The 25,594-nt window shown below is 35.3% G+C and overlaps 2 protein-coding genes and 1 long non-coding RNA gene across 4 annotated transcripts; 1 reads left to right on the top strand and 2 right to left on the bottom strand.

The window, feature by feature from the left end:
• Positions 1-324: 324 nt before the first annotated feature.
• LOC113741791 (zinc-finger homeodomain protein 11) lies at positions 325-2,725 on the bottom strand. 2 transcript variants are annotated; one of them, XM_072045053.1, is made up of 2 exons: positions 2,118-2,725; positions 325-680 (listed from the first exon to the last, which is right to left on the bottom strand). In XM_072045053.1, exon 1 carries the CDS (start codon positions 2,670-2,672, stop codon positions 2,136-2,138), a length of 537 nt encoding a protein of 178 aa, XP_071901154.1. In that variant the 5' UTR covers positions 2,673-2,725; the 3' UTR covers positions 325-680; positions 2,118-2,135. The 2 variants fall into 2 exon arrangements, with proteins under 2 accessions (XP_071901154.1, XP_027125216.2); XM_027269415.2 differs by having other exon boundaries at positions 325-691; positions 2,118-2,724.
• Positions 2,726-12,098: 9,373 nt separating this feature from the next.
• LOC140005225 (protein BASIC PENTACYSTEINE2-like) lies at positions 12,099-14,655 on the top strand. The gene is made up of 3 exons (XM_072045856.1): positions 12,099-12,359; positions 12,804-12,862; positions 13,202-14,655. Exon 3 carries the CDS (start codon positions 13,338-13,340, stop codon positions 14,337-14,339), a length of 1,002 nt encoding a protein of 333 aa, XP_071901957.1. The 5' UTR covers positions 12,099-12,359; positions 12,804-12,862; positions 13,202-13,337; the 3' UTR covers positions 14,340-14,655.
• A 9,292-nt stretch (positions 14,656-23,947) lies between these two features.
• LOC113741691 (uncharacterized) lies at positions 23,948-25,279 on the bottom strand. The gene is made up of 2 exons (XR_003460688.2): positions 24,484-25,279; positions 23,948-24,393 (listed from the first exon to the last, which is right to left on the bottom strand). It is a non-coding gene; the product is annotated as an uncharacterized lncRNA (long non-coding RNA).
• Positions 25,280-25,594: the final 315 nt, after the last annotated feature.

The following is a 25,594-nucleotide window of genomic DNA, read 5'->3' as shown; positions in this document are numbered from 1 at the left end:
ACGTGGCTCAAATTGAAAACAATTTTTCAAAAATTGTAGCATGTCACATGCGTAAAATTTAGATTCAAATGCAAATGCATAAAATTTAGAGTTCAAATCTAAATTTAAAAGAAAATAGTAACTTGTAATTTTCCCAAATTTCTAATTTGGTTAGTTGAAATTATATCAATTCATGAACAGTGGATGCGACATATATTAGATAAAAAGATACTTAAAAAAATAGAAGTGAATTAAAATGTGTCCAAGAAATGACATAAAAAAAAAGTAGTACTCTATCCAAACAAAGAGTTGAGTGGATAGAGGATCCTCTTTATGTGGGAGATATTGATGAAAATAATTTGTAAGGTTTCATGCCTTGTATAATACTACAGTTAAGTGCACCAACAAGTCAAATCAAATAAACAACAGCCATTTTGACTTATAGGAGTCATTTTGCCCTATTGAGTTCTTTTTTGATAGAGAAAGATGTTGGAAACCATGGTGAGTCTGGATCAGCTTTGGCTATCTCTCCATGGATTTATCGTTGATCTTCATCCAAGAGCCAATGAACAAAAAGTAAAGAGGACATAAAGTTTCAGTACGCAATCAACTATCAGTTTGTTTGTAGTAGTCCCCCCAGTCATGTTCCTTTATCTTGTGCCACGATATCTTGAGAGTATGATTTGTTTTGCTTGCTCCATCTGTGCAGTGACTAGAATTATGGAAGGTGTCAAAAGTATTTAGAGTCATTTTCATCAAATTTTCACTATTTTAACGTTTTCCTCATAAAAATTTGATGAAAGGAGTACACAAATTAACTTCCCAAGTGAGAGATGAAGCTTTGGTATATATATAGGAAGTAGAGGCTGGGAAGAGTTTCTGTGGCAGTACATCCAAACCTTAAAAACCTTCATATTCACCCCAATGCTTCTAGGATATATATATGTTCTTGATTTTAATTTGATGAGAAATTTGTGAAACATTACATGCTAAACTTTTGATCTTTAAATAAAACAAAGGACTATTTTTGCACACACTGATAATGTATACACTAGTACTTTTGAATTTAGGCCAATTAATTCTAATTTGAATTTGAAGTTTATTTTTACAATGTGACATGCGTTTAATTGTATTAATTAGTGTATATTTCGTTAATGTATAAATAACATTAACCCTAAAAGAAAACAAAGAAAACAGTTGAAAGAATGAGACTTAAATTGCACGTGTATCAGACCCACTTAGGCAACATATGGACTCCACTTAAGTACAGTCTCAAAAGGAAATCACTTTTAAATTTCCCAAATTTCTAATTTGGTTGGTTGAAACTTGAAAGTATATCACTTAACCAACTATGGACAATTAGAGTCTATATAAGTGGTTCCTTGAAAGAAGGATTGCGATAAAGAGACTCAATATATCTTGAAATATTCCAACTCACTTTAACAAAAGTGTCAGACTATTAATTAGTTACTTTTATATTATTCACTATAGCAATTTTTGTAACGTGAGATATGTCGGATGTAACAGATGTTGAAAAAAATAGAAGGGTAGTAAAAAAAATTTTGCCTAAGAAATTATTCATTTTCTTTCGGAAGTAATACTCTATCCAAACAGAGGGTTGAGTGGATAGAGGATCCTCTTTTCTTTATCTAGGGAAAATAGAGAATCCTCCATTAAGTACTTAATTGAAAATAATTTTTGAGATTCATGCCTTGTACAAGACAATTAAGTGTAACGAGTCAAACAAACTAAGCAAAACCGTTTAATTTTGATGTACATCAGTTATTTTGTATCGAGTTTTTAATTTGATAGAGAAAGATGATGAAATTATGGCAATGTTTAAATCAGCTTGCTTATTGCTCATGTTATCCATCCTTAGATTTATAGTCAATCTTCATTGAAGAGCCAATGAATCAAAAAGTAAAGATGCACAAAGTATCAGTTTGTACTAGTCACTAAGCGATTATTGGCTCATCTTTTGCAATGAAATCCTCATAGAATGATTAGTTTTGGTTGCTCCATCAATTGACTGACTAAAGAAATTAGAGAATATATCAGTAGTATTAAAACCATTTTCATCATATTTTCAGTACTGCTAAGTTCACCCCAAAAGAACTTGATTAAAGTTTTAAACAAACCTCCCAAGATCTGTTTCTCTATTGAGTGAGAGATGAAGCATTGCCAGCCGATGTAGAGGCTGAGGAAGAGTTTTTGTGGTTGTGCATCCACACCTTAAAAACCTTCCTATTCACACCTATGCTGCTACAAAACCTTTCCACTTCATCCTCCATATCTTTTCTTTGCAGCTTCCATCCCAACTTCTCAGCAAATGCAAGCATCTTCTCCTTCTGATCTGGTGTAAACTTTGTCCTCAACCTCTTCTTGCTGCTCATCCTGTCCGGCGATTCGGCCGCCTGCTGTCCTCCTCCGCTGCCACCATCGCCGCCTCCACTATACTCCATCATCTCGGTGGCTGTTTCTTGGTTGGAGTTGGAGCCACGGTTGTAGTTTGCTCCATAGGTGAGTTTGCGGTGGAAATTGCGGTGGCATCCACATGCAGCGCACAGTAGTGTACCCGGGGAAGTTTGATCTAGCAAAAATTCTCCACAGCCATCAGTTGCATAGTTGCCGAGATTGGCTGCATGGTTTCTTTGGCACTCTCTGTAGAACTCATTGGCGTTTTCCCCTTCCATTGCTATCTCCTTCTATCAAGTCTTATCTTTCTTTCTTTTTACTTCAATATATATACAGTGATTTTTAGAAAAGTGGGGGTGGGACAAATGTTTGTCTATAATGAAGAAAATGATGATAATGGCATAATGTTTATTTTCCTATATGGTACGGAAATTACGCATTCATTGCAAAGAGCCAAGTGTTACATTGCAAACTGGTAGGGAACTCGTACATTGCACGGGATTGTACTTTTTTTTTTTTTAAATGTGTATATGAATTTCCAAAATTTTGGACAGAAAATATTCAACATTTCTGTTTCTAATTTAGATGAATTCGACCCTAACCAATCTTTTTTAATGAAAGAGTTAAACCCCTGCCCCACACCACCCCTCCCAAAAAAAAAAAAAAAAGCAATGAACACTAGGGTTAGCCAATATCTTAGTAAGTTTATTGTAATGTCCTTGAGCACTACCCTAGGTCCTAGAATTAATGTCAATTCATTTTTTTTAAAAAAAAAAATTTCTGTTTTATATGTGATTTATTGGTCAAACTTATTCACATTGCTGGTTTAAGTTTGAAATAGTTTATTCAAACTTATCTCTCTTTACTCTTTTTACCCTTTTGGCCTTTCTCAGAAGCAATCCAAAGAATCCAAATCCTTGCATCATTACAAACTTAAAAAAAAAAAAAAATTATAACTTCTTGGTTTTTGAGCTTATCTAGATTCCGAACCTTACAAGAGAAAATAAAAACGAAGGAACTTGAGCAAAATGTTCTTGTTTGGGCGAAATTCATCCACTCTCCATCATTTCATGGTTGAATCCACTTAGTATAATGCCTATTACAAAGTAGTTTTGAGACAGCAGACGTACTTTCCGGTGTAAAGTTAATTTCTGGCCATATAATATAACCGTAGGATAGATATCTTTCGTAATACAAAATATGCTAGTATTCACCATTTTAATTGGTCTCATGGCTTGATAGAGAAACATCCATGCAACAAGCTTAGATCATATTTGTTTTGCACCACTTCCAAGCAAAGAGATGATAATGGAATCAATATTCTTCTGGGATGATTCTTTTGCTTCCCATATTGCAGAGATACTGAAACTTAATTAAATTGAAGAAGTAGATTACTCAAGAGAAATATCCATGTAGTTCTAGTTGGCTTAGCATGTTATTGCACAATTAAGGTGCACTTAGTTTATTTGATTTTTGCCTGGTTTTGCCACGGCACATGAGCAGGTTAGTTCTAGTTATGTGCAAGATCAGTGCATCTAGAGTTATTGTCGGATATTAATGCATTAGAAAATCCAAGTATTAGCTAGGCGAGAAAGTCAGCTTGTCCTAGTTCATGAATCTGTCCAAGGACCATGTTAATTCAGCCCTGACTACATTTAAAAATGAACAAAAACTTGAGAATATAAAAGAAGAAATAATTAAGCAGATATTTATGTAGTTTATGTATATTAAACATACAAAGAAGGGAGGAAATTTGACAAGTACAATGAAATTTGAGGAGCTAGATATAACGGACCACTTTGTTTCAAAACTAGAATTGGATTTTGTACGATTGCTGTTTAGTTAAAGTTGCATTCACTTAGTCTGAAAGTAATACATACACTAATTCTCTGGAGGCCTTGCATGCCATGCTGCGAAAATGCCGAATCCGTGTTGCGTGCAAATATTATATGCTTATTAAATGGACCTAAAATGCAGACGGGATCCTCTGTCCAATATTTTGTGTCCACGTTCCTGTCCAACAAGGCAGTCAAACAGCCTTTCTTTTTTATGTAACACATCAGCAGGTATAATAAGTGGAACTAAGCAGCCTTTCTTTTTTATGTAACACATCAGCAGGTATAATAAGTGGAACTAAGCAGTTTTGCATTGGACAGGAAAGTGAACACAAAATATTGGACAGAGGATCCTGTCAGCCTAAAATGGCAGGCATTCTCATTTAACATATAATCCCATGAAGCTTTATATATATATAAAAAAAAAAAAATCGAAGGACTGGGCTAAATTGCCATCCCATATCTATGTGTGCAACAGGATGTACAAAGAGGGAGATGAGGTACTGAGGGGGCATGTAGGGGACAAGTGAACAGTATGGGGTTAACGCAATAATGCACTTCGGGAATAGGCAGCAAATACATGGGAATATATAGTAGTAATAGTTTTGAGCACTAGTGGAGAACATTGCCTATCAGCCCCTTTTGTTATATGGTTGGCTTCAAATCCTTTCGGCTTTTGTCTGCATCTTTTTCGATCTTTCTTTCTCCACTTGTGTTGTGGAGTGTGAACCATAATGATATCCAGATGCACTGCCATGGGATCAATCAGTGTATATGCCTTGAATTGTTGATTGGCCAACACGTATCAGACAACAAATTTTGGATGGCTGTGTTCTTTTCTTCATTTCTTAAAAGGTGAATGAGAAACAGGATGCAACATGGCAGTGGAAGTATTGATGTTAATAAGGATTAATAATCTCAAAGAGTTGCTGAGTTTCTTTGATTAGCTGTTTATGCAATGCAAAACGTTGTAAAAAAGCTTTAGGTTGTTTAATTAATTACATTCCTATTACCTTTAGATGAGTTGTAAACCGATCAATGATTTGAGCATAAAGTGAATGATTTTCGACTGTGTGTAGAAAAAGACAGGCAGCATGGTAAATAGCAGTTGTCTTAATAAACACGTAAAAGATAATACAAGTTCAACCTTTCTTTACCACCTCGACGTGATTTGACCGACCGATTCGGTGACTAATCAAATACATGCGTTTGGATTAATTCATGATTATTTAAAATTTTAGTGCTAAAGTAATCTGTCTATCGACAAGATATAGAGAATTACTTATAAAGATCAATCTTTTTGACGCTATACAAGTGTAAAAAGTGTTTCTACACTGATATAGTTAGATCAGGGGTGGATTTAAAGTGGGGGCACGGCCCCATTGTCCCCCTTAAATTCATATAATACATCTATAATTTTGACATAATCTAAAAAGTGCCCTCAGAATTTTTTTTAGAAAAAATGTCAAAGAATGGGTCATAAAATTTATATCATTCACTTTCCTCCTCTAGTTCCCATTTTTCCACCAATAGGGTTAAGTACCAATTATATCAGTCATTCCTTTTGGTCCCCACTCCCCAAGTTCCCTTTACTCCTGTGGTCCCCCATTTCCCTTCACAACCGGCTCCTCTTCTTCCACACCCAAACCAACTATTTTTTCTTTTTATCACTTCATCCAATTATCATTTACTTCCTTTGTCCCCACTCCCCAATTTTCCTTTCTTCATCTGGCTCTCTCGGTTGTCCCCACTCCCCAACATACATACGAGAGCCTTTTTTTTTTCCACAACCAAAACTTGTTACTCTTTCTTTTGATCACTTCATCCTATTTAGAGATTGCACCAGAATCAATTGATCTTTTAGGACTTGGGTCTGCCATATTTTGCAGCTCTTTTCACCAATTTTAGGAGACCATCAAAATCAGGTTCTAAACAATTACTTATTATTATTATTATTTTAAGTTTGTTTGCAAATATATTTCTAGAGCATGAAACTATTACTGTTTTAAAGAAATTTGAAAATTGATTAGTTAATGTAATAACTAATAAATGGGTTATTTGATAAATATTTTAACTTGTGAAATGGTGATTTTATGCATGAGACTTTTTTTTTGCTTAAAAAATTAGAAAAAGAGTAAATAAAAAATTTTAGTGTTATTTTTGCCCCCACTAAGATTTTTTTCTGGCTCCGCCCTTGAGTTAGATGTCCATTACATACACTGATACAGTTAAATGCGCGTCGTATAACTTCTATTAAAATTTAATTATTTTCACATATGTATTATACTTTCAGACCGGCTAGCGTTAAAAAAAAATGCTGAGGATATAGGAAAAATTTTGAGGGAAAACTACAAGTCTTATAAGAGAAAAATGGGAAAGAAAAGGGTTTGACAGTCAAATCAAGAACCTCAAATTCTCCTCATTAATATTCCTTCCATCTAAGATGGGTCTTGGAAGCAACTCATTACACTGACTGTGTAAGAAAAATTATTCTATTATTATAAATGAAAAAAAAAGAGATAAAATTAGGAGGTCTTTTGGCAAATTAATACACTGATCATTTATATTTCCCTCTTCAATCACTTCCTTCCTGTGTCAAATCTCAGTTTCGCATCTCTTTTTCGCTAAGATATGGTGATCTACTAGAGATGAAAGGAAATGATTGCTTGTCTAACATAATTAGACAGTAGTTATGGTCCTAACGACTATTCTATCTAGCATGCAGAAAAAGAGTCTGATTGTCACATTAGAAAGCTGTTTTTTACCTTAGATGGAAATTAGTGCATCTCGATATTCGGCGATCTGAAGTAGGAGAAAATGTTGAATTTATCGAAAACCGAACAGTCAAAAGAAGTTCGTAACAGAATGGCAGGAACCTCTATAATGCTAATATCAAAAGTAAAGCTGCTTTGGGTAACTAGAAACTCATAACCTAATTAAGATTATGCCCAACCAAAGATATATAAACACAGTAACTTTATTTGATTGACCTTTAAACGCAGCTATAGTGATATAGCCAACACAAATTGGTTCCGTAGGTGAGAAACGCTGACCACTTTTTCGTAAAAAATCTGTATTCAAATTATGTTGTCGATATAAGAGTTGTATCGATGAACAATCTGTAAAAATCGCTTTCAATGATCTGTAGTCCAGGAGGCAAGTGGCGGAGCCACGTTGTGTTGAGGGTCGGTAATCCCTCCCTCCCACTCTCAATTTTGCAAAATTTAAAAAAATAGCCATGAAACTATTACAAGTTTTTTATATTTTTATCATAATTGCACCCCTCAATTTTGAATAATACCCTTTTTCTCTGTACATTGCCTCTCTATATTACAAGAAATCCTCTTTCTCCTCATTTGGTCTCCCTAAACAACCAAATTTCTCTTAGACAATCTCTTTTATAGAACAAATGTTTTAAAGCTATTAAAACACAAAAATGATTACTACTTGAATAAGAAATAACTTCAACACTTTCACAACACAAAAAATTCGCAATAAAACATAATTTTTAATCAAAATTTTCTTTGCGCATTACCAACATCATTTTAAGTGCATAATACCGCCCTTGCTGGCTATGGATCTTAGTTCCGCCACTGCCGGAAGCATGTCCTGATCCATGATAGTAACTGGAGACGAATTCGAACAATTTTTTTTTTTTTTTGGAACAAAAAAAAGAAGAAGAAGAAGAAGCAATAGTTGATAGCCAATTCATACTCTTGTTCCCATCGAACAATGTAGGTTTCATGTGACATCTAAGATCACATAACAACTACGTGAAAAATCATTTTTCATTTGCTATTTTCCACATTTCTGGACACAAGAAGTGGTTCTGATCCAATCATTGGTTGTTGACGTAAGAGTTGGAAATATGGAAGCATTATTTGTTTTGTGTTCATGATGGCACACTTGATATGTCGCTACAATATCCAGGCAGAGATTTTGGTGGCAACGAACTTTATTCCTTCTTTTTCCACAGCCAATATGCAACAGATAGTGCTTCGTCAGTCCATCAATGGGCGACCACATGCACGGTACAAACGCCATAAGAAGACTGCAGAACGATTGAGTGGGTCAGAGCAAAATCTTCTGAATATGGGATCCTCTAGAAAAGAAAAAATTCGGAAATGGGACAGGAACGGTTGTCACTCGATGTGGCCTCAAAAATTTGTGTGGCTTAGATTACAGTATGTAACTCGATTTTCACGCCATGTGTGGGGCCAAAAAAAAGTGTTGTAAAATTACGTCGTGTGCAAAGTAAGTTATATCGTGTGTAATAAAAGTTACGCGCAGTAGAAAATGAATACAACCGCACCTGCAACCGTTTGTGCCCCTTGTCCAAAAAATTCATATAATTGATCATTGCATAGTTAATCACGATCCCAAGTGTCTTTTTTTTTTTTTTTTTTTTTGGAAGGAAGTGTTTTTTTTTTTTTGTTTGTCAGACACAGTAGCGTCTTGAAATTAGCGTGAACAGAAACTAAACCAAAAAGGGTAGCAAAGAGAAAGATAAAATGTATAACAAATTATCTTAAAACGCCTTCCCTGGACTTGTATCAAGATGATCCGACTTCATCTTCAATTGGAAAGAGTGCCATTGGATGTAGGCTGATGAATTTGCCATGCACTCACCTTTCTTGGGTGGGGGTGTTTGGGGTCTGGAATTGGTCTTCTTTGACATTAGTTCAGAAACCCATCAAATTACTAGGCCCATAATTTGGGTCCATTAAGCATTCATCTTTACCTCCAAACAATGACACCTTAAGTAGTAAATGGCTTTTCAAGCTTCTTGTCTCTTGAACTGAATAGTCTGTTATTTTTCGTGAACGTATTTTTTAATTATTTTTTTATCTCATATATATCAAATCATTACAGTATATAGACTGTGGATAGACTGTGGAGGATGTGGAAACTGGGTGCTAATACTTTGCTTAAGAGATGAAATCGATAGACCTGGTTTTTTTTCTTTTTTTCGAGGGATCCGATAAAATTTGTGTTATTTTTAGAATTACTGGCTGAGAATCCGATAAAATTGTTCAACCTCATTGAGGTTCTTGGATACTCATGCATTATGCAGTCTCTTCCTCTCCTTTGCCATCTATATATTTAAAAACGAAAATGGTAAAATATTATCCGAGCGTACAAGAAACGAAAAAAAAAAAAAAGTGAAAGCAAAGCAAGTAGAGTGCATAATGAAGAAATGTGACAAACATGGTTTCAATGAGAATTAAAATCAGAAGTATTTTGTGTTCTCTAAATAGTTTATAGGGTTGCATGCAGCTTTATTTGCTTGAGTATATTAATTACTACGACAAGCAATTTTGAACTATTATGTTTGATTGATCATGGCATTTATCTCCCCTTTTCCACTTTATTTTGCGTGACATAAAACAGTAAAGCTGTAATCTGCACCAAAAAGCAAGTATTTGAAAAGAACCCTCCCTGAAAAATTTTAAGAAATGAGTAACCTGAAAAAATAATTATGTCTGAATTTTTTTTAAAAAACTTCTGGTGCTTTAGATAATTTTGTATTGTTATCAATAGCTTTTGGAATAAAAACATACGTGATGATATGAAAAAAATTGTAAAAAGAATTGTTTCGACAACCTGCTAGTCATTCACCTTTTTTTTATCTTTTTTCTTTTGAAAGATGCTAGTCGTTTATTTTATATTGCATTATGCATTTGTTTCTCGAAATGAGATGGTAAGCATGCTCGATATCATTTGATTGAATTGTTGATTGTCTTGTGCAAAATATGCTTGAAATATAGATGAAAAATAGATATGGATAACCTCCTATTTAAGTTTTGATTACGATAAGCAGAATTGCATTTGGAAGAAACTCATGATTTGAGACCTTTGTTAATTCCTAGTTCACACACTTAATAAAAGCAAACTAGATGCATGCTAGTGTTATTTTACCTTGAACCGACTTTGAAAATGAAATGCAAACTACATAAATAATGAATTGAAAGGTGATAAACATTTATTCTGCCAACTTCAAAAGAATGATTTTGATAGTATGAGTTGAAAAATAGACACCGAAGTGCCTATTTGAAATTAATTGTTCTAGATGCAAACGTTTATCTTGTAAATATAAAGGGTTATTATCACTTTATCCCCTTAAACTATATCACTACTATCAGTTTACCCCCTAACGTTATCTTTTAATCACATTACCCCCATAAAGTAATTCAACTAAACATGTTAAGAAATTTTTTACAAAACTACCCTTTTATTTTATAGTATTACTACATTGTTATTATCACTTTATTCATTTGGATTATAGTGATACAATCACTTTACTTCCTAATATTATTTTATAGGCATTTTACCTCATCATTAATCTAACTAGTATGGTCAAAAAATTTTAAATATATTTACCCTTTTTTATATATAATTAAAAATAAAAAAGTTGGAATGGTTATTCATCCTTTCTTTTCACTTTAAGAGATCGAAAAACATAAAAATAAAAGGATTTTCTCAAATTTTTTTTCACACTTATTAATACTAGAAAAAGAAAAAGAGATAGGAAAGAAGGAGATAAAAAATTAGATTTTGTAAAAAAAATAAAATAAAGAAAAGTCTAACATTATTGTATTACTTTAAGGTTGTCGGGATTAGAATTGAAATTTGGTGGTAAACAAAAAAATGACATAATTTTAAAATAATAAAAGTATTTAATTCTTTCTTATTTGTAATTTTTAAAAAAAGAATTGAACTCTCCCCCTCCCCCCTCCCCCTTTCCATCTTTCTATTTTTTTCAATATTAATAAGATTTTCAAGAAGAAAGAAATTAATATTTTGACTTTTTTTCTTGATACTAAAAAGGAGAAGAGTCACTCTAAATTTTTTATTATTTTTATTATGCAAAGTGAAGGGTATTTTCTTCTAAAGTTTTTTAACTCGTTAAATTGGTTTAATGGTAGGATAAATTGTCTAAAAAATTACTTTATGGGGTAAATTGATGATGAGACTATATTTTATGGGAGTAAAGTAATAATAATTTTAATGGTTAAACATATATTTTCATTTTAATTAACAAACTCCGTTAAATTTGATCGTTAGTTTTCGGGATAAAGTGGCTAAAAGATAACTTGAAAGGAGAAATTGATAGTAGCACCAAACGTTAAGGGGGTAAAGTAATAATAACCCAAATATAAATTGTAGTAGAAGATATAATTAGCACTATTTTTATAAGCCAAGCACCAAAAAAATTAAGAATAAGATGCACAGACATGATATCTTTGTTAGAGAAAGCAGGGAGAAAATATTTTTCACACAAATATAATTTTAGTTTACCCTAAACAACATTTTGTTATGAAAAGAAAAAGTCAGTGGCTGAAGACATGCCAATATGTTATGGGGTTAATCACATTTAATTTCACATTTTTGTGGAAAAGAAGAAGAATTAAATAAAGAATAAAGAGAAAAAGAAATAAAAGACAGGAAAACAAGGTAAATGAAAGTCAAAATAATGCAAGGGTAATTTTATCATATATGGAGTTAAGTAAGTAAAATTAAAGGTTATACCTTAAGGGGATTAAATGTGATTAATCCTATGTTATGTAGTTGGCACAAAACAAGCCCAATGCACGAAGTGAAGGGTTATTTTGTTTTACTTTATATTTCCCCCCAATATTTTTCATTTTTCAGAGGGTTTGGGGCATTGTTTCTAAAATTGCACCTTAATTCATTTCGAAATATTTTTCAAAAGTGGCTCTGCTTGGACTGCCTAGTATTTAAGAAAAAGAAGTTTTTGTTTTTAAAGTCTATGATAACACGCTACAAAAATACCTCCCAAAATAATCAAAATACGTACCATGTCAAATATACATAATGAAACAAATAAATAAAATAAATAGACTATCTCTTTCTTCTCCTACTACCACCATCACCTCCTCCCTTGCTCCTTCCTCCATTATCACCATCGCTTTCCTTCTTCTTCCCTCCTTCCTCTTCCCTTTCTTCCTTTTCCTCCCTCTTCCCCTCCTCTCCCTCGTAGCCCCTTTCTCCTTCCTTTCCTTTCCTCGATCACGATAGAGAAGAGTAGGGTAGGAGGGAGAAGCGTGGAAACGATGGAAGAAGGAGCAGAGGGTGAAGAGCGAGGAGAGGAATTGGCAATGATGAGAGGTAATAAAATCTAATAAATTTGAAAAAATAACTCCGTAAAATTTTAAATTTTAATTTCAAATATATTTTCAAAAATACATAATCCATACGACTTAATTCAGTAGAAATTTTTTTAAATATAATGTTATAGTATAATTTTTTAAAAATACCTTAAAAAATACCTAATTCATACGAAAAAGCAACTTAGTTAACCTTTTTTGTGATGAAAAGAAAAAGTCAGTGATTAAAGACAAGCTAAAATGTTATGCAGTTGGCACAAACACAAGCCCAATGGCGGAAGTGAAGCGTTCTTTTATTTTTTTGCCCCCAAATATTTTTCATTTTTCACAGTGTTTGGGACATTTGTTTGTAAAATTGCACTTTAGTTCATTTCCAAATTCCAATGCTGTATTTTCTCTTTTATTTGGTTCATTTATTTTCTTCTCACACTCTCGTTACTCGAAGTCACAGGGAGGCACAAATCACAAACCCTAACCAGCCTCTCTCCTCTTCTTCAGTCCGCAGTAAGCTCTCTCTCTTTTTTACAGTTCAATTCATTGCTAACCATTTTATCATTCCACTCCATTACATGCATTTGTTTGATAACTTTGTACAGAGATCTAATATTAGATTCCAAATTTAAAGAAAAAGGGAAAACATTAAAACAAGTGCAGATTTTTAGATTTTTAGATTTTGCAGAATTTATTTTTATTAGCATTTCAGTATGCCACATTCACACGCACAGATGCATTGACTTTTGTCTTCAGATATGAATCTATATGTGCTGTATTTTTCTTCATCATGCTCTCTAAAGATATACGTTTTTTTTCTTTTTGCCATTTTATCCGGTGTGGTTTATGTAGGGTTCGTAATCATGAATGGGGATTTATCCTGTGAATTTTCGCTTTGGCCGTGAAAACGACAGAAAATAGTAGGTGAGTTGTTGAAAGATTTTGAATCTTTTTTTTTGGCAATCTGTTGGTTCTTGCTGTTTTTGGGATGGACGGCAATGGCAGTATGAATTTGAGGAATTGGGGGTTTTTCGAGCCAACTCCAACGCCTGCCTTGAAGGGTGCTGGGCATTTAGGGTTGCAGCTTATGTCCACCATGACTGAAAAACCCCTTTTTGGTGGGGGAAGGGAGAATCATCCTTATCAACATCACCATCCCCATCAGGCTTATTCATCGATAATGGCACCCTCCACCAATGGGGGGCCCTATCACCATCATCGTGTTGGTGGGATTTCAGAGTCCTCCATTCCTATGGATTACATGAGGGATGTTTGGCTTAACCATAGAGAAAAATATCTTAATGCCTTACCAAATAACCAGCACCCGCACCCGCACCCGCACCAGCTCCAGCTCCATCCCCAGCAACAGAACCAACACCATTCACAGCACCATCATCCCCAAATAAATTATGGGGTCTTGCCAGAAACGTCTTCAGCTCATTCTGTCCAAATGATTCAGCAGAGCAGCTTGTTGAATAATGACGATGTTGGTCCTCAGGAGGAAGAAATTTGTGAGACTAGAGGTGTTGTTGGGGCTGTTAAGAAGAGGGGAGGTGGTAAAGTCCCCAAATCTCCAAAAGCCAAGAAGCCTAAGAAAGCTCCTAAGCCTCCAAGAGAAGAGTCTAGTCGATCTTTACATCGGGCAAGGGCTCCCAAGAAAAGTGCAGAAGTCATCATTAATGGAATCAGCATGGATATATCAGGGATTCCCATACCAGTTTGCACGTGCACTGGAAATGCTCAACAGTGTTATAGGTGGGGTGCTGGTGGATGGCAGTCTGCTTGCTGTACAACTGGCATGTCTGTGTATCCCTTGCCAATGAGTGCTAAAAGACGTGGTGCCAGGATCGCCGGGCGCAAGATGAGTCTGGGAGCATTTAGGAAGGTTTTGGAGAAACTTGCTTCGGAAGGTTTTAATTTTTCTAACCCAATTGATTTAAGGAATCACTGGGCAAAGCATGGAACGAATAAGTTTGTTACAATCCGGTGAATGTATGGAGGCATTGCTATCTTTGATTCCATAATGCGTGCATTCCATATCTGCTGTACATACATGAGTATGACCTGAAGTAGAGGCTTTGCAGGTAGTGTCTAACTGGTGATATTTTGCAGTTGCATTGCTTGTTCTTTTGATTCAGCCATTCAAGGTTCAGTGGAAGAAAAGAAAAATTGTTCCCATATCATTTTCCTTTTGTAGTTAAGGGGAAATTTTGTCATTATGACAAGGTATGACAATCTTTTGTCGAGATTTAATTGTACTGTTTTCGGTTTCCTCAATTAGATTTGTAGTTATAAGCTTCGTATGATATCAGTGTGTCTTTTCTTTATTGCTTCCTGAGATTGATCTTCCGAGACTCTTGTTACTCCACTTCCAATAGAGTGCATCTCTTTGGGTTTAGACTGAGAGAACAATGCAACTTTGTAGTTGCTATAGCATGAAGAACCACCAGAGCATCCCAGATTTGTGGATTCTCTTCCTCAGGTATTGATTTTACACTTTTTGACGTTGAAAAGGAAGAATGCTTCTTCTAAACGGTCATGGAATGTTAAAGCAAACTTTAGAGCCAATCAGCTAACAATATATCATTCTTATATCAGAATGGCTCAAGTATTGTCCTGGATAAGATGGTCCTAAGGTTAACTGAAACAGTGAAAGTTAATCCAGTAATTAGATGCTTCCTTTCTCCCATATTGATTTTTTGTGTATTTATGGCCATCAAGTATTATGAGGTTATACATTTGGAATAGAGTCCAAAAGTAAGTCTAGATGTCAGGTTATTTAGGTTTTCTGGGTGTAAAATTTGGAAACATTGGTTTAAGGCTGCTTGTTAGCTATTATGAACAACTGACAAGAAAATAAATGATAATGATGATTAAATGTTGCTGCGGGTCATACTAGCGGGCAGGCTCTAGGAGAAAATAGCACTGGGAGAATTTTGATGTTCTGAGTGTGGCAAGTTCAGGCCTTCTGACCCAGTATTGGTACTATATCTTAGGAGATACTTTTTGGGCCAAAAACGACACTAATCCCTTCAAAAAATAGAAAATAAAAAAAGTAAAAATAAGAACGATGGAAAGAGATCAAGTGTTGCAGTAAGAAACTTCTGTTGTGTCAGTAGTCCTTTGACTTGGGATTGGAAAGGTTGGAGTTAAAGGCGATGATCAATTTGTGTGGAAAAAGGATTAGATGAGGCAATTGAGGGTCTAATACTAGTGTTTGATCTTTGATGAGACCGTGTGATGATTCTACATCTGAATTTGATCGAGTATCAAGATTCATTTACTAGTGGAGGTCTTTGGACGGGACAAACATCTGGGCAATTTTTTTGAAGAAACGAAAAATGACTAGCTAAGAGTAGAAGGTAGCTACTAGGTATTACACATTTAAAGATACTTAATGGTGTTATGTGTATTGAGGGAGTGGGATGGGTTGTTGTCAGGCAGTTTCTTCAGTCAAATGCATAGACAAATTGTCAGATCTGGTTGTAAAGATGAATTTTGGATAACTGCATGACTTATTTCACCTAGTTACTGCAGAAACTAAAAAGGAAAAAAGAAAAAAGGAAGAAGAAGACAAGAAAGGAACTAAAGGATTTTTAAAATCTTTGACACGTTGGTGACCATATACATTTGAAGATGATGTATGATTTTTTATGACACTTTAAGTCTTTCACTTGGCTTGATTCAGATGGTAGTTATCTTCAATTACCCTTCCATGATGATAAGTTGTCTTCCATATTGTATTTATCTTTCTCCTTTTACACTTTGGTATAGCCATCAATAACACTACAAGATTGCATCCTAAGTTACTTACTTTGCAAGGAATTTATACTTCCTGAAAAAGTAAAAATCAAAAGATCATTAACATAATCTGCAATTGGAAACGCTAACTTCTCCATGGATGCATCATTAACATAATCTGCAATTGGAAACACTAACTTCTACATGGATGCATCGAATTCTATGAGCTATTTACCACTCTTGGTGTTTGCTTTGTACATGGACAACTTAAACCATAGAGGTAGATTTGCAAGAAGCTTCATAAAATGGTTTCCCTAAAAGGTCCAATGTTCAAAAACTGAAGTTGGCCTTCCTTGAACCTTACTACAAAGCTTTTCATTCATAATGCATTATGACTTGGATTAATTTGATTGAATCTGCAATAAGGAGGACAGTCATTACTAGGATCAATTCACTCTTTGACTACATTGAGGCAATCAGCACCATCAGAACCAGCAACAGTGATTGAAATGTGGAAATTTCTTTTTTGAATAGAATGATTAATAACTTTAAGCTGCTTCAAATGATTGTACTAATTATGAAGCAGATCTTAATCCTGTTCAATGTGCACAGAAAAAGGTCCAAGCATTTGTAGTTCCTTGGCTTTTTCATACAACATATGTCATAGTAAGTTACTCTGGTTGTGTTCTAGATGTTGCCATTGTATTGGTGCGATTCTGAGAGAAGCTGCCTATATCTGTTGAAATAGTCTAGTATTGCAGTATTTCTGTTCTATCTCTTTTTCTCTGTACGAAAAGCCTGGGATAGGCTCATAGATGACATAAGGTGGAAATGCCATACTATATGTTTGTCTTTTGTCTTCTCAAACTTGAGTGGTTTGGCGTGTTTTGTGATCCCTCTGATCACAACACAAGAACCGCTATTCACATGACCTAACTTCGCATAATGGAAAGCTTCTGTTGAATGCACTTGTCTAGCATGTCAAGCACTTGGTCACTTTTTAATGGATGTGGATGGTCTTCTGTTAAATTCCTCTCCCTATCTTGGTGGTTCCTGGTATATATCCGTGAAGATGGTAGCTGTTGTCTCTCCCTTTCAATGTTGTCCTCAGCTATTAGGCTAGAAGTGGCTTAAGATGCTTTTGATTGTGAACATTGTAGACATAATCGTTCTAATATAATGTTCAAATGTAAGGTCATGAATAAAAGGCTGGAAAAGAGGTGTATTTGCCTGTAATCAGTGATACACAATTTACTATTGATCGTTCTGCTTAAGATGATGTGCAGTGTCCAGGGCTTTGCGAGAACTCTCTTGAGTTCCTTGAATGGTCCAGATGCACGCTTCTGTGCTGTAGGTTCGAGCTTTTAGTTTTCAAGTTAATGGTACCCTTGTAGCAAAGAGGAGAGCTAAAATTGCTCCTAGAGGACTTACATTCTGTCTCTTTTGAAGAGGTCCCGTGATGAAGTCTTGGTAGGTGAAATTATATGCCTAGATCCATAGTTTCTGAATTAGCTCTGTGGTATTCACCCTTCGATTTCCTATAGATACGAGGTCAAGTTAAATGAGCGATCTGTATTTGCGCGCGTAACAAAATGTAATCTTCCTCTAATGGATGGAGAAGTTAAAAGCTCAACGAGCTACTCTAAGGCATCGGGTTAATCCTCTCACATTTGTACAAAAGACTAGAGGCTTTTGAGAGTCGAGTGCTAGTTCATTCTTTGCATTAAGGCATATTTCAAAATTTTCGTCGATGGTATACCAAGTTTAATGCATAAGTTGAACTCGAAGTCGGCAAGAATAAATCCATGATTATAGTGGCATATAATGAAATAGTACCATCTTGGTAGAGTATAAACGTACCCCATGAAAAGCAAACATCCTACTTCATAGCAGGACCAAGAGATGACCGTTTCTCAATCTGAGGTGTATAATCTATTCCTCAAAAACAGGTGAACTTAACACTAGAAGGAGCCATTTGTCTGAACCTGAAGCATACACTATCTGCAAAGTTTTTCATCTTCAAGCCAGTAAACTAAATGGAACATTAATGTGGTCGTCTATGATGAGTTAGAGACATATGAATAGGGAAATGTTAGAGACATGAATTGATAGAATTTGCAAAAAAAAAAAAAAAAAAACCATACATGATCCATGAAAAATGGATACTGAACTTCCTACCCTGAAAAAGTTACCTTCATTTAAACCTAGATTCGACTCGACGATCTCCGGAGAAGAAGATTCAGACGGTGATGACCTTAGATACACAAGCTTGAAAGACCTACTTCTGAATTCGTCACCAAATCTTACAGCCTGTAGCGAGGGCAGCATGTTGGACTCTTCTAACATCTCAATCCGAAATGAGTTGCTCAAGCATGCAGCATCCGCTTATGTCCAATCTGCAACGATCATTAATGTCAACAGAGATGAAGATTGTCTCGCTAGGTTTCTGGAAAAGATGAAGAACTACGTAGGATCTTGTTCAGGTTGGCATGTTTGTGTTAGGATTCCATTACGTTCTTCTTGTTTCCATCAAATTTTTCGGTTTCTTGATTACGTAGAAAATACAATTAGAGAGCTTTGTGCAGGATTAATGAGTAGATAAGAGGCCCTTCATGGGATTTTTTTTCCACATTTCAGACAGCTGCATGCTTAAAAGGTGTTTTCATGAATTATGTCTTGCCTCATTATTGTGGATTGTTCTCCCAGTTGTCATTTGGACTGGGCACACGAGTAGCTTGAACCAAACCATTGGACGTTGGCTCCAATTGCAAACGTTTCCACTTGTTACCAGCCTGTCGAAGATTGGGCTTTGTCTTGAATGTCGACTTCAAATCCTCAACGTATATGGCAATCAAAATAAATTTCTTTCTTAACGAGGTTGATAAAAAAAAATTGCCTAATATTTTTCCCAGTAATCACCAAAATTAATTTCTGTTAATTATCATAAAAAAAAGATTTCTAATAATGACTTTTATCAGGTCCAACTGGAAAGTAAGTGAAGGTATCTTTCAGACTGCATATCCACTTATGAAATGATATTTTTGTTGATGCAGAAATCCACAAACTCCATGGTCCCCCTCCAGTCACTCTTTTTTCAAAATTGAGATACATATAAATGCATGCATGCTCTTGGGACAGAGCGGATGTGCTGCAGCAGGTAATTATCATCAGTTGAAGAACTCCGAAACCAAATCAGAAAATCAAGCGATTCTAAAAGTAACTTACCAATGAAATGAATTGTGGTTGGTGTAAACGAACCTAGTCAAACCGAACAATATAATTTTAAATCTTATTTGATTATTTTAATGAATTTGAAATTTTATTTATCGAACCTAGTTTGAACGAAATTTTTTTTTATTCAACGTAAAATGTTGTTCAAACTTGGTTTGACTAGTTAACAAATTAAGCTCGAACGAGCTCTTAGCAATCCGAATTCCTATTGATAAATTAACAAAGGGAAGAAGAATTATCATTAATTAAAAAAAAATAAGACAAAAAATGGTAGTTCCTGCAAAGGATCGGACTAATAACGGACAATCAACAACGGAAAAATACGAACAAAAGGCAAATAACGAATCAACATTTACTTTTATCAAGTAAAATATATAGTTGAAGGAGTTTACATTTATATTAAGGCAAATGGGGATCCAACTTTTACTCCCTGAAGGATCCTAGTACAACATTTACAGCTGCATTGAATTCAAAAACAGACAGAAAATAATCATGCAATACCACCTCTGTATTTTGCAAATTGACTACACAAAAACAAATTGATGTGACCTCTGATCCTAATTTTTTAGCTACCTCAATGATGTATAATTACTATTTCTCTACCTTGATCATTCCTGGGGTACAGTGTTAGAAGGACACATTCTCAATCAAGAGAAATAGCAATCATGGTGGAGCTAATTGGCACGTAGGAGCACTTGTAGCCAAATTGGAAAGAGACAGATACAGACCAGCAGCTCTATTGCTCCATTTGAGTCCAAGTTAGCTAGGGTAAAGTTTTTGTCACTTGCAAGAGGAAAAGCTAAACTTGTTATTTATTTTATCAGTCCAACCATGGAAAGCTGTACATAGTTCCATTGTCATTGTGCTTTTGAAATTGTTGTTTCTTCTGCAGCTTCACATGTCCTCTTATTCTCTCACACACCACACACACTTTGTACACAGTAAACATTCCACACAAACGAGACACTCGGATGCTACCTTTATTCTCCTCCAACGAGGGAGAAACTAAAACAACAATTGAATAGGGGGTTGAAAGTGCGTTTACCAATATTAATTAGGACTGAGCCAGCATGGGTTGTTTTCCCTTTTTCTTCTTTTCATCTCCTCCCTCTTCTTTTCATCTCCTTTCTCTTTTTCTTTTTGGTAGCAATTTGTTAACCTTTTCTGGGAAGAAGACCCTTTTACTATCCATGTGCTTCCCAATCAATTCGAACCATGCATGCTAGTGGATCATCTCATCTCACCTCATATATATATACATCAAAGACAAACTAATACTACACGAAAAGCATGCATGCCATCCATGATAGTGGTGTTTGTGTTTGTGTGTGTGATTCATTATCATTAATTTAGACTTTTATGTTTGGAATTCCGCAAATTTTTGATGGCTTGATGGATGTAATTGCAAATTTTGGAATCATGTTTTTTGTTGCCATATGGTCATTTTGATAGGTTGAGGAGGAGGGGTGATCACTTTGATGGAGCTTATTGCAAATTTTGGATTCTTGTTTTTTGTTGGATACGTTAATGGGATGTGTCACAAATTTGGAGGAGAGGATGAGCATAAACTATATTGCATGATTTCCAATGGTAAAGAACCAAAGATAGAGTTTACATGGAGTGTAAAACAAACAAAAAGTGACATCCAAAAAGGGCTTTGTAGGGGAGGGGAGGGGAGGGGGGCAACAACTAACATGTCACACACGCTGGAAAGAATAAAGATAACAAAAGTTCTATTTACAACCAAAAAGCTTTCTTTGAATTGACATATACTTTGTGAGGAAGGATCTAACGAGATGGGAGAAAAGAGAAAGAGGAGGAGGAGGAGGAAAAACCGCAGCATGGCATGGCATGGTTTTTATCTTATTTATAAATCAGACAGGGATGTATGTTTAAGAAGATAAAGTTAAGCCTCAACAAACCCTAATCATCAATCCATGAAGAATGATGGGGTCCATTAGTTTTGGGGAATCTTTAGATCATTTTCCCACAAACACAAATCTATCCCCTCCGATCCCTTTGAGAGATTTTATCTGATGGAAGTGAAATGGAATGATTTGCGATACGTCAAGAAACAGACCATGTGAGTGGGGCGACTTACCTTTAAAATCCAAAAAGAGAAGTTTCACTGGACAAGTCCAAAAGTCAAAGCATCAAATCTAAAAGATTAAAAAAGCTCCTTTAGAAAAGAGCCAAAACGTGCAATTATACGTTGCACCCTAAAGCCCAAAGCCTTCCATTCACGTAAGCTTTGGCCCCCCCTAAAGCCACAAAAAAAAAATATGTTGCTCATCTATCATCTACCCACCCCTCCAACCTCAAAGCCTTTTTTGTTTTTGAGGCAAAAAATTTACTATATTATTAGACCATAAAATTAGAAGAGTTTACGATGACCCCTCCAAGATGTTCAAAAATAATAATAAAAGAAAAAAAACTAAGGCCATGAGTTCTTAATTAATGGATATCTCTCCGATCCCTTTTCTTTTTAATATTGCTATATATAGTAAGATGTGTATGAGTAATGAGTATACCCCCCCCCTCCCCACACAAACCAAAAAAAAAAAGCTATGCGAATGATGCCCCGGGTGAACGTTTTCTTAAATGACAAAGCTTCATTTTGGAGGCCACTACTATAGTTAATTTCACCACAATTTCCAGGGCTCCATTGCTTGCACTATTTTTTTTAATTTTATTTTTGCTAATTGTAAACTCCTATACTATTTTTACTCCTACTTTAACCTACTACTCCAAAATATCCATGAAAAGACCCAACTGGACCAAGAAAGGATGGAGAGAGCGATTTCCATGTCTAAACCAAAGGGGTGCACTATTACACACTTTTTGAATTTTACTGTAGGTGCGGGGCTCTAGCCTGTAGGGGGGGGTTCAAACCCCTGATCTGTAGGTGCATAATCTTTTTCTTTTTCTTTTGTAAAATGGGTTCTCACCTTTCTGTCATCTCAATTCAGTACATCGAATATCATGGTATTCTTTTTTGTTCAAAATTATTATCATTATCGTCTTAGGGCTTCATAGTCCGCGGTCTATATCTGGTAATTGTTCCCCAGTATGTACGTTGCCTACAGATTTTACATCCAACAGAAGTAATGAAAAGCAAAGGAATCAAAATTATGTGAGTACTTCGCTTGATATGTGTTTTGTTTACATTAATTAATATTCTTACCAATTGAGCTAAATCTCGGGACAAATTTTGCTTGCCATTGACCCAAAAATATTGAATGCTTTCATTATTATGCTTACGTTCTTTCATCAAGGATTGGATTGAATCATTTGTTGTCATAATGGGTTCTCCCATATTAGTGTCAATTGAATCCTGGACAAGCATGAGTCGAATTCTTAAATCCTTGCAATCGATTTTGGAGAATTTCAAAATTCTCCTGAAAATGTACGAATCAAGTTTCTCATCTTCGCTATAATGAGGTTCCAAATGATGCTAACCAGCAGCTTATACCTTTATTGGAAGCAAGATAAAAGATTAGACGAAATTTCACAGTTTTTGAGACTCTTAGGAATTGATGTCAATCTTTTTCCTAAGCAAGCACCAAAGGCCGGTTTTATAACCTAATTCATTACTTAAAATTAAATTTGATAGTTCAGATCTTAACATGTTCAGATGGATTGAATAATAATAAAGATAGAATATCTTAATTAATTTGATTACTCTAAATTAGCTAGACAAAGTGTACTCCATTTTTGTTATAAGTTAACAAAGAAACTATTGAAAATTGTGCTAAAATATTTTGTCAAAATAATTTTTTTTACTATATCTACAGATGTTAACAAAGAAACTATTAAAAGTTATGCTAAAATTTGTTTTTTCTCAAGTAAAGTGGTTCATTCTTTTTTCATTTTTTAATACCTTATTTTCAATAAAAATTAAGTCACACATATATATTATTGACAAAATATAACAATATGGAGAAATTAAAAAATATGAAATTCAGTCGTCTATAATTATCCACGACGCATACTATATTCAGCATTCATATTCTAACAATAGATTATGTCAAGTTGGGTACGTACTTAATAATAGAGTAATTTAAAAAAAAAAAAGACACCACATATTCTAAATCTACATGCATATATTATTCATCGACATTCACTAACATTTATCCTGTGACGCATTTAACAATCCATTAATCTTGTAAAATTTGTTCAACTTACACTAAAACTATGCAATTTAGCTACCGAGCATTTGCCAAAGAAAATCTACATTCAAATCCTTAATTGCCGGCAGATCTCATTCGGATTGCTTATTGCAGTACCGCAGATGCTTATCGCAGCATCTTCACCCCCAAAAAACAAGAAACAAATTCAACTTAGTAAATGTTCTCATCAAAGATTTGGATTCCTCTTGGTGCAGCATCGTGTCCTCTCTAGCACCATAATAGCCTCATGAACCGAAAGGAGTTTAACATTCCCTGGAATATTAGCATCAATGCAGGTGATGATAAAGACTAGTCCCATGTTAGTGCCATATTGAAGTTTACACCTGTGTTTCAGTTAATTTCATGGCTGAGCGTCCGAACGGTAGGGAATAAATATGGGATTCAAGTCACGGCTAGCTAAATTATGGAATTTGAGAAGAAGAGAAAAAAACAAAAAGAAGAAAAGATGGTTCTTGATGTATTTGTAGTATGCAAAAGACAGTAGTAATAGACACTTGAAATTGCTTATTAGTAACATCCTTCACGTAGTGACAAGGATTTCATAGCATGCAGAATAGGAGAATACATCAGAGCAAAGGGTGACCGTAGTTCGCTGTCTAGACTTGAAACAAACTACGTGGGAACTACTAGTCTATTATTACATCACATCACTAGCTAGATTACGACCTTCCATCAACATGCATACGAGCAAGTAGGAACCCCTCCCCCTAGGCTGCACAAGTCACACAGTTGCAACCAACGCCACATTGGCAAGCGCCTCTTCCAGTGCCAGTGATATTGGTACCTTTTGGACAGGCACAAGGGTTGCAGCCACAGTGCTCCCCGCACGAGCACCGCTTGTGTTCTATGCTGGGATCATCCTCCCTGCGTCCCGTTGCACACCTGCGAGATATTTGTCATTGAGGCAAAACGTCAAGTACCATAGAGACATCAGTCGAAGGACTTTGCAAGAATAAGCATAAATTGACTGACCTGCAGGAAACCCCGCCAGGGCATGGAACGGGGCAGCCACAGCCCGTGCTGCATGAACCGCTGCTCATTATTTCTCAGCCTTTAATGAGAACCCTTTCGGTGTTTCTTCCTTCCGGTTGAATGACCAAATGATGATTTTGGTGAAACAAAATATATAGAGGATTCAGATGGATTGGGGAGAAGCCAGGTGGGGCGGTTGTTGTCTTGTTAGGGCGAGAAGGACGATGCATGGCTTACACTTGGCGGAAAAACCTTAATCCAAACTCCAAGTTTAGCTCGTTCTTGAATGCACGTGGAGTTAGGCCTCCTCGTCCAGATTTCTCTCGTTCACAGGTCAGTCAATGGAAATTGCCTAAAAAGATTGTGATTGCCGGATTGAGGAGGGTAGTGGCGGTTTCAACCCATATGAATCGGTTGATTCATCGGATGGACCATCCAATTGTAACTTAAATTATTTGCACGTTTAAGTTCACAAATTAAAGAATAAATAATTGAAGTCGAACAAGAAGTAGAAATGTAGAATGCTATGCCACTATGAATAAATTAAGAAAGATATCTAGTACGAAATACGATTTATTTTTCTTAAGCGTGAGGGTTCATATTCGCGAGCTCTCGCTTATACTCTTTCCCCTGTAATCACCTAATCTATCCACCTCTGAGTAGGAAATTCGATTTGGAATATGCATTACGCTACATAATTCTTATATTTTAAATATTTTAATTAGTATTCTTGATGTCTTGTGTTTTTTTTTTTTTTTAAAATAGAGAACACAATTTTATTGGGATAATGGCAGAAAGTACATATACATATATTTCAATTAACATAAATCCATAAAAGATCCGAAAATCAACCAACAGATGTTTGAGGCCTAACTTGTGCATTGCACGTTATAGGGACTTTTCAAAAGTCTCAAGATTCTGAGTTGTGCAATGACTAATCAGCAATTGGCAAGCTTCTCTAGGATGGCGCAGACTAGCAGTTGTTGGCTTCATTATCTACTTGATAATACTGCCAGAGCTATGCAGGAGACAAAATTCCTAGGATAAGGCGTACAAATAAAGAATTCCTAAGCGATCATAATCTCCTGGAGCAGCTGCCTTTCTTACAGCA

Source organism: Coffea arabica, chromosome 4c (genome assembly GCF_036785885.1).
Source record: "Coffea arabica cultivar ET-39 chromosome 4c, Coffea Arabica ET-39 HiFi, whole genome shotgun sequence".
Classification (NCBI taxonomy): Eukaryota; Viridiplantae; Streptophyta; class Magnoliopsida; order Gentianales; family Rubiaceae; genus Coffea; species Coffea arabica.
Note: the sequence above shows the minus strand (reverse complement) of the source record. Positions and strands in the feature narration are given on the sequence as shown.

Excerpts from the sequence above, each read along its gene's own strand:
- LOC113741791 (XM_072045053.1), bottom strand. The coding sequence starts at position 2,672 with ATGGAAGGGGAAAACGCCAATGAGTTCTACAGAGAGTGCCAAAGAAAC.
- LOC140005225 (XM_072045856.1), top strand. The coding sequence starts at position 13,338 with ATGGACGGCAATGGCAGTATGAATTTGAGGAATTGGGGGTTTTTCGAG.